This window comes from Danio rerio, chromosome 9 (assembly GCF_049306965.1).
Source record: "Danio rerio strain Tuebingen ecotype United States chromosome 9, GRCz12tu, whole genome shotgun sequence".
Classification (NCBI taxonomy): Eukaryota; Metazoa; Chordata; class Actinopteri; order Cypriniformes; family Danionidae; genus Danio; species Danio rerio.
In genome coordinates, this window is record NC_133184.1 from 29,441,047 (window position 1) to 29,450,393 (window position 9,347).

General features: G+C 39.1%; 2 protein-coding genes across 5 annotated transcripts in view; one reads left to right on the forward strand and one right to left on the reverse strand.

Moving 5' to 3' along the window:
- si:rp71-45g20.11 overlaps positions 1-3,706 on the reverse strand; it is a 4,560-nt gene extending 854 nt beyond the window's left edge. Inside the window, exons 1-7 of one of the 4 annotated variants that reach the window (XM_073912760.1) lie at positions 3,357-3,706; positions 3,067-3,163; positions 2,888-2,963; positions 2,597-2,685; positions 2,460-2,520; positions 2,219-2,358; positions 1,916-2,123 (exon numbers count right to left, since the gene is read on the reverse strand). In XM_073912760.1, the coding sequence (XP_073768861.1) occupies positions 1,949-2,123; positions 2,219-2,358; positions 2,460-2,520; positions 2,597-2,685; positions 2,888-2,963; positions 3,067-3,163; positions 3,357-3,516 (798 nt within the window). In that variant the 5' untranslated portion in view covers positions 3,517-3,706 and the 3' untranslated portion in view covers positions 1,916-1,948. Of the gene's footprint in view, positions 1-945; positions 2,124-2,218; positions 2,359-2,459; positions 2,521-2,596; positions 2,686-2,887; positions 2,964-3,066; positions 3,164-3,356 lie in introns of those variants that run through there. The other 3 variants (XM_073912759.1, XR_012385436.1, XM_021478958.3) reach the window with 3 other exon arrangements.
- rab5b (RAB5B, member RAS oncogene family) overlaps positions 1-8,966 on the forward strand; it is a 26,121-nt gene extending 17,155 nt beyond the window's left edge. The window contains exon 6 of the mRNA XM_068223357.2: positions 7,365-8,966. Coding sequence (XP_068079458.1) covers positions 7,365-7,477 — 113 coding nt within the window. The 3' untranslated portion in view covers positions 7,478-8,966. The remainder of the gene's footprint in view (positions 1-7,364) is intronic.
- The last annotated feature ends 381 nt before the right edge of the window (positions 8,967-9,347 follow it).

Sequence of the window (9,347 nt, forward strand, 5' to 3'; positions counted from 1 at the left end):
ATTTAAATTAGCAGATCTTTAATATTATATATATATATATATATATATATATATATATATATATATATATATATATATATATATATATATATATATATGTGTGTGTGTGTGTGTGTGTGTGTGTGTGTGTGTGGTGTGTATATATATATATATATATAAAAAATCTGTTTGACATTAATCCTGATTTTTTTTTATTAAAAAAATTGTTTCAAAGTTTACATTAAAATATTAAGCAGCACAACTTAGTAATACCTGCTGAAATGTCAGTTTGCATTGCAGAAAGAAAAACAAGTTTTAAATTACCACAGTAATCAGTTACCTCAAATTGTGAAAATATTTTTCAAACAATAGACTTTTACTGTATTCTGATCAAATCAGTGGCTTGTTTGGCAGAAGATGCTTCTTTCAAAAACTTCATTTCTTCTTTGTCTTAAATAATTGTTTTGAAATATCCAATTGATTATTTAAACACAAGTAATTATGAAGAATAAGATCTTTGATGGACACAGCAGCTACACTTCAACTAATCCAAGAATATTTAAATGGATTCTGGGAAAATAAAATATTGGTTTGGGAAAATGCTGATTACTGCTGTATAATATGAATGAAGGCATTACAAGTCATCAGAAAATGATGTGCATGAAAATGTGATCATTGTGATGTGTTTTGTATCTGCTGTGTAGTCTGTTCTCTATGGCGTCCGGAATGGGTCAATAACATGACGCTGCAACGTGCACTCGTCTCACCGAACGTCTCACTGAACACTTTTTAAAGGCACCTTTAAGTTCATTTTTGCACAAAAGCTCGTCTGTGCGTTCAAAATGGTTTGAAATTTCCTTAGCACATGGTTTTCTTGATGCATTTGAAATTTTCAATGTAAATCCACTCGTACTTGCATTTGATCTTTATTATGCCTTAAAATCAAAACTATGCTAAAGATGTCTTATCCAAATTCAAATTTTTATTCAAAACGTTATGACAGAACCATATTACTTTACAGTAGCCCATGGATATATATACATATATAAAGCATAAATACTATGTAGGCTTACTAAAGGGTTGCATGAGAAATGTCATCATTGTGAGAGCTTGACTTTTTTTTTGTCGCTGCCTTTAGTTGTGGTGAAATGAGATGCATCATGTCGTTTATCTGTTTGTGCAGTCAGTACCTTTTATTTCTGAATCGTCTGGCATCGTACTTGAAGCCAAGTCATTTAGCCGAATGCATAGTTGTCCTAGAACGAGTAGTTTGCTGATCAAATTCCACATTTTGATGAGGCAAAACAAATCTTGGATGTTTTAATTACTATTTTAGGTGAAAAACAAAATAATGAGATTTGTGTAAAATCTAAAGTTAACCAAGTCCAGCCCGCCATCTTGTCCTGCCTCTCAGTTCTCTTAAGCCTTGGGCCGGCTCTGTGAAGTGGCCTCTTTTGGGCTCATCATTGAAGACCGGACGAGCTGCAACATTTCGTTCTCCCAGGTTCTGGGAGTAGATGAGCATGTCATCGGTCTAGACTTTGGTCAACTTGTGAAGTTACTCATACACCTCAGCTTATGGCATATTACCATTCAAATGAAACATTTCCAGCAGAATATGACGCTCTAAAAAAACTCCATCAGCACTGGTAACTATGAAAAACACGACTGAACACTAATGGTATACTCAACACTTTACACTGACATTTGAAGGATCACCTGACGTTAAAGACTGAAGTAAGAACGCTGGAGGAACATCAAATTTTAACACGGAAGAGTTTTTTTTTCTCCCAAATTAAAGCAATATTTCTTAATCTTGTGTTAATGAATTAATTAGTGTGTGTTGCACTGCTGGAGTGAAGGTTAACCAGTCCACACAGTTCATGCAGCTATAATCTTTATTATCTTTTACTAAGAAACTATGTACAATATTTACACGTTGGCTCCAGGTCTCTCGGATGAAGATCTCTCAGCGACGTGGTCTCTTCTGGTCGCCGCGCGTCTCTGGTGGAGATGGGGAGCGGGACCGTTTCCCTCCGGCGTCCCGGACCGAAGATGCCGCACCTGCTGAGGACGAGGAGGGCAAAGGCTCGGTCTGGTAGGAGAAGGACGGCCTCTTTCTCTTCTCAGCAGCATAGGCCTCACTGAACAGATCGAGCGCAAACACACACAAGCAGACATCATGTGAGATTTGGACAAACACTAGAACATGCGGCTATGCCAAGTACAGTTTACTCACGCGTCTATGATGGGAATGACGTATCTGCCGCTGCCATCTATCATGACTCCCTTTCGGTCTGGGTCATCCACCTCCAACAGGAAGCTGCGGGGAATCCCTGTGCTCCTCCGGATGCGCTTGTGCGGAGCAGAGCCGCTGCCCTGTGAATTGAGGAGTGACAGTCAAACTCTGAGCAAACAATCTGACTGATGAGGACAAGAGCTCAGTTCACAGCAACCGTGAGCTTGGAAAACCCAGTTACCACATTAGTGGGGCAGTGCCTAATGTGGTGTCCCGGGATCCCAAGTAGCTTCATGGCCTCACTAGTGAATATCAGAACCATGAGAATCAGTTCAGACATTTCTCACAAAGCAAACCTGTCAGTGTCTGAACGCTCACCTGCTGGAGTAGTAGCACAGGCTGGACTGGTACATCACCGCTTTCAGCTTGTCCTCCTCTGACGCCTTTGCCTCAGCCAGATTCTCAGTCTGTTTCACAGGCATTTGCACATTTAAATCTTTTTCACCCTCAACCCTTCAAACACCCTCAAATCTCCCTAAGAAGCTGAGTGTGTGTATGTGTGTGTGTGTGTGTATGTGTGTGTGTGTGTGTGTGTGTGTGTGTGTGTGTGTATGTGTATTGTGTGCTTCACATTGCGTTTTGCTATTCTGCTATTCATTTGTTCAATACCTTCAACAACTGCTCCAGTGAGAGGAGTGAAGGATCACCTCTTGGTGAAGGTTTACCCCATCGTCCAGCTTGATGTCTGCAAAACAAAGGAGCATGTGTAACTAAAACACCAGGGACAGACCAGGAGTCTTCATATAACATCTAACAGAGGACGCTTGTGCTCATTTCACAGCACTTACCCAACAAATCTTCTGTTTGAGGACTTCAGTCCCGCCGCAGGGATCCGTCTGATGATGACCGACGTGTTTTTCGGGATGAGAGCATCATCTGTGTATTCTGACAGCAAAATAAAATCAGAATCAGCAAATGATTATTGAGCACGGTATACTTTGAGAGCCATTAGCCTTTTAAAACAGTCAAAACATCACTACGTGTCAGCATCAGCACCACCTTACAGCTTCCAGAAGTGTCTGATATAACGCATCTAATGTTAGTGTAGAACAGTTGAAGTGTCTTTTCCTCAACTCACCTTCATCAGTTTGGGCGTTGCTGATCTTCAGCTGGCAGAACTTCAGCCTCTTGCTCCTCATGATCTGCCGCTTCAGCTCTCCAGCGGTGATGTTGAGGCCTTCAAACCTGAGCGAGTCGTAGGCGAGTCGACTCTGGAACCTGTAGTGAACACAAGACATACTGAACACAAACACAAAGCACAGCGTAATAAAAAGGGTCAAACCTGAATGATGGGAACAGCAGGCGATCAATCGACGTATCCAACGATCAATAATGTCGATAATCCGGAAAAATTGTCACGAAGGACGCAGAGATCAGATGCCAATCGACACAGCGAGATTCAAACAACACCCACAGAAACGTTGTCATGGATGCTGATGATGAACACGTGACGCATGCGCTGAAGAACTTCCGGCAATATTATTATTATTATAATTATTAATAATTTTATTGATGGTAGTAGTAGTAAAATCATTGTGATAATTATAATAAAATAAACAGCAGAACAGCTGGCCATCTCTGAATAATACACAGCGACCTTTCCCTACACGAACGATTCAGGCCTTCGCAAAGAAGACTCGGGTGAGTCGATGATTCAGTGATTGATTCAACTGTCCGTTCATCCTATTCGCTTCTTTGGCTGAATGAATCGCTCAATGCTTTACTCAAATAGAGCGGCCTCTTGCTGCCACCTATTGGGGGTTTGCTTTTTTGTTTTTATTAGTACTGACACTTTTTAAAGGCACCTTTAAGTTCTTTTTTGCACAAAAGCTCGTCTCTGTGCGTTCAAAATGGTTTGAAATTTCCTTAGCACATGGTTTTCTTGATGCATATGAAATTTTCAATGTAAATCCACTCGTACTTGCATTTGATCTTTATTATGCCTTAAAATCAAAACTATGCTAAAGATGTCTTATCCAAATCCAAATTTTTATTCAAAACGTTATGACAGAACCATATTACTTTACAGTAGACCATGGATATGTATATATATATATATATATATATATATATATATATATATATATATATATATATATATATATATATATATATATATATATATATATATAAAGCATAAATACTATGTAGGCTTACTAAAGGGTTGCATGAGAAATGTCATCATCGTGAGAGCTTGACTTTTTTTTTGTCGCTGCCTTTAGTTGTGGTGAAATGAGATGCATCATGTCGTTTATCTGTTTGTGCAGTCAGTACCTTTTATTTCTGAATCGTCTGGCATCGTACTTGAAACCAAGTCATTTAGCCGAAGGCATAGTTGTCCTAGAACGAGTAGTTTGCTGATCAAATTCCACATTTTGATGAGGCAAAACACATCTTGGATGTTTTAATTACTATTTTAGGTGAAAAACAAAATAATGAGATTTGTGTAAAATCTAAAGTTAACCAAGTCCAGCCCGCCATCTTGTCCTGCCTCTCAGTTCTCTTAAGCCTTGGGCCGGCTCTGTGAAGTGGCCTCTTTTGGGCTCATCATTGAAGACCGGACGAGCTGCAACATTTCGTTCTCCCAGGTTCTGGGAGTAGATGAGCATGTCATCGGTCTAGACTATGGTCAACTTGTGAAGTTACTCATACACCTCAGCTTATGGCATATTACCATTCAAATGAAACGTTTCCAGCAGAATATGACGCTCTAAAAAAACTCCATCAGCACTGGTAACTATGAAAAACACGACTGAACACTAATGGTATACTCAACACTTTACACTGACATTTGAAGGATCACCTGACGTTAAAGACTAAAGTAAGAACGCTGGAGGAACATCAAATTTTAACACGGAAGAGTTTTTTTTCTCCCAAATTAAAGCAATATTTCTTAATCTTGTTGTTTTTTTTACTGTACAGTTGCCCCAGGTTTAGATCAGGTGTGATGCCTGCTCATCTGACCTTTGACCTCGGCACTCAACTGCTGCCAGTTGTCTTTCAATGCCATGAGATTTCTGAATTCTACATGCAGGAACCGATGCATTCTTTTTTATTTTTTTATTTCTTTAAACAAAACAGATATGGCAGACACGGCCAAACATGGAAACTTTGGAGGACGTTGAGGAAAAAAAGCACCATATCATCAAGGTGAATAAAAGGTTTGATCAAAGCGTGCATTTACACACATTCATTTAAATATGGACAAAACCAACATTGGGTTATTTTTGTTATTAGATTTAAAACACATGGACCCTATTTGACCCAGTGTTCATATATACATATTTTTATGAATGAATATTTTCGCATATAAAAGATAATAAAAGACTGACTAGACAGATTAGATGGATCAATAGACAGATTGACACGTGTAGTCATTCGTTCTTGTGTATTTGATGACTAGCTTCCAGTAGTATCTGGCTGCAGACTTGCATGCAATCTGAGACACAATGCACTCAATGGAGCTAGTGAGGTCACTGTGAGAGGCGGGGTTAGGGGTGCACACTCACTGACAGCCTAGATTTTAGCCTCGTTTTAACCAAGCCGTCTGTTAGACTTTTAACCCTTATGTATTGTTCAAGTGGCTGTTTTTGCCCCCAATGACCTCCATTATAACTAAACTTGTTTTAATTGCAAAGCCATGACACCAGATAGTAACTCATTCTTTATTGTTGGTGGTTTCCCTGTTGGGATGAGATAAAACTAGTCATTTTTACTTTTGATCGTCAGTTGGCACCTTTAAACACCCCCAAAAAAATGCTTGCTGGGATGGTACCACGAGGCTGTGCTCACTTCTGGACAGAGGGGGTGTAGACTTGCAGCTAGTGCCGGTAAGAGGTGCAGACGCTGAGGCTGTTCTGTATGCGAGTGTTGAGGTTTTGAAACATCAGCTGACAACGTGTAGGTAGAGAGTAGCAGGTTCTGGGAGTAGATGAGCATGTCACCGGTGTAGACTTTGACCAACTTGGGAAGTCACTCACAAGACCTCAGCTTATGGGACATTAGCATTAAAATGAAACGTTTCCAGCAGAATATGACGCTTTAAAAAAAAAAACTCCATCAGCACTGGTAACTATGAAAAACACGACTGAGCACTAATAGTATACTCAACACTTTACACTGACATTTGAAGGATCACCTGACATTAAAGACTGAAGTAAAAACGCTGAAAAAACATCCGATTTTAGCACAGAAGAGGTTTTCTTTTCCTAAATTAAAGCCAAACTTCATAATATTGTGTTAATGAATTAATTAGAGTGTGTTGCACTGCTGGAGTGAAGGTTAACCAGTCCACACAGTTCATGCAGCTATAATCTTTATTATCTTTTATTAAGAAACTATGTACAATATTTACACGTTGGCTCCAGGTCTCTTGGATGAAGATCTCTCAGCGACGTGGTCTCTTCTGGTCGCCGCGCGTCTCTGGTGGAGATGGGGAGCAGGACCACCTTTATGAACCAAAATCGTTCTTTGTACCAGGCTGTAAACACCTTCTTTTCTGCTGTAAAGTTGGCCATTTTAACAGTGGGCTCAGTAGAAATTTGCTCCCTATGGAGCCAGGACTGCCAGAATTTCATTGAACTGCATTTTCAGTTACTTCTGTATTTGCTTCATGACGGAGAGCGGGAGGTTGCCGTTGTTTGGGCACAAGCTGTAATATTTACTTTTCTGATCTGGAAAGATTCTCATTTGCAAAGGTTTTTGTTTGCTTCCTGGACATCCCCAGCACAAATAATTAAATGATGAGTGGGGTGTTTTAAGCTGAAATGACACACACATTTTGGGGCAGCTAATATTTTTATTATGCTTGTAACATAACCCTTTATAACTGCAATGAAATGAAAGTAGTGTCAAATTTTTCTTCTGAATTAAAAGTAAAACTATCAGAAAGTAACAAACAAATGTAGGACAGGTACTTTTTTATTCCTTTCAGTTGTTACTGGATGGCGGCAAAGCTTGAAAGCAAATTTCCAGTCCATTTTAGATAAAATAAACTGAATTATTAAAGAGATGACTTTCATTTTCATGGCATAAATGAATGTAACTCAGCCTCTTGACTTTTCAACTCTTGTTTATTTCTCAATAGCAAAAAAGATGCCAAAAACAGACACCCAAAACCCTATGCATGCTGTGCGACACAGGGGCGTGAACCTGCAGGACCCAGACGCACAGTCCACTCGAAGCTGCTGTGGGAACTAAAGGCCTGTCAACACTCCATCATGGGAGACCACGACACCTTCTCCTCCCTAAAATCAGGAAGAGGAACCCTAAAACCAGGAAGAGCTCGAGGAAAACGCCTCACTCGTGCCACAAAGAGATTTTTCAAGGAAGACTTCTGGTGGACGGGGCTGAAAGTGAACGGACGATGGACTCTGTCATGTCTGGCAGTAAATATGGATTCTGTATTACTTTCAAGTCAACAAGAATTTCCACCTCAGTTCATCCTCATTATGCAAGCACCATGTAGAGATAAAGGATTGGAAAAGAGATAAAGGAACACAGAATGGACTGAAGAGTTATTATTAACCAACAAACCTTCCCATTCTCAGCCCCTGGAAGGGTCCGTAATGCCCCTTTTAACATTCAGAAGTCTTCAAGCGAAATCTACACTGAGTATCCATATGGTCTGGGCTCTCCCATTTAATCTCAACTCTAACACTGGAAGAAAGTCAGCACCTTAAACTTAAACTAACCCTTCAGTTATTCATCTATGAGCCACATCTACTAAATTTCTAACACAAAGGAACACCGAAGCAGAACTTCATATGTTTTATTTCAGCTTTATTTATTACCTTTGTTTGAACTGGTCTCCCTTTACGCAGCTCGTGATTCATCTATGACCCAAAAAGTATTGAAGAAAGTCAATGTTGTCTTCCCTATCCCATTTACTTCTCCCCACAGCATTGACCTCAAAGTTCAGTGTTGATGTTCACAAAACAACAGCGAGCTCTACGATGCCTTCTTAATCTTCTTTTAGCTTTGTGTAAACTACTGTTTGAGAGTCAACAAATTATTACATATATTTGCACCAATCAGACTGATCCAAAATCATTTTGCTTCATGATTAATTGCAAAATATCATTACACATTTAGTTGTCTGGATGCGGAAGTCAAACAACACCAGTCTCAATATGTGTTATTAAAAAGCAACAAAAAATATTCAAGCACCCACTAATCAACAAAGTGAATGATTGAGCACTGGGATGGCAAATATTGTGGAGATGCAGATTTTTGCCCACAAAGCCCCTGAAAAAGTGGAAAAAAACAGAAGTGCCTACTCCGTTTTTTCCGTGTTCTTTGTTTTGGGCTTGATTGAGGTCGGCTGACCATCTTAAAAGTAGCGGTTTTGAGACGATCCCGAGGTATACGGGCAATAAGCTGTGAGAATAACTTGCGGAGCGTGCTAGTAAACAGAGGAGTCGTTTCAGTTTTGTTTTATGAATGCTGTTTGTTGATGTGTTTTAAAAATAATTTTATTTCAGATTGATTTTAGTCAGTAATTTAATGGGTTACCAATACATTTATATGGTCATTTAGGGAATGAATTAGGTATCATGATAAGGTGTCACACAGCTAGAAGTCATTTGTCATGTGTCTTCAGGTCCACCTTTTTTGTGGAATAAGATCTGATCTCGTTAACACCTCTGTCAATTTTAAATAAAGCTGTGCTGTTCTGCTATGAATGAAACGTGGCTTTGGTTTCTGTGACTTTTTCAATAGCCTAGATCTAAACCACAAGACTACTGTCATTTATGAGACAACAGCATTGTTCACCTCCACCCGCGTGAAGTAATATTTACCTCTGAAAACACAAGCCATAACCACACCAAACTAAATGCAAGTTGCAAACAGCAATTCACAGGGTTTACTTTACATTGGGGTTCATGTTTAAAACACTTTCAGACATTTAAACAAAAATAAATGTCAATTAATATTTAGCAATCTTTAATTAATAATAAGCAATATCTGTGATTGTTAGAGATTTGTACAGCACAGAATTTTTTTAATGACAAATAATTAAAGCAGTTCGGATGTAGTGTTGTTTGAAAGAGGACATCTAATATATAAT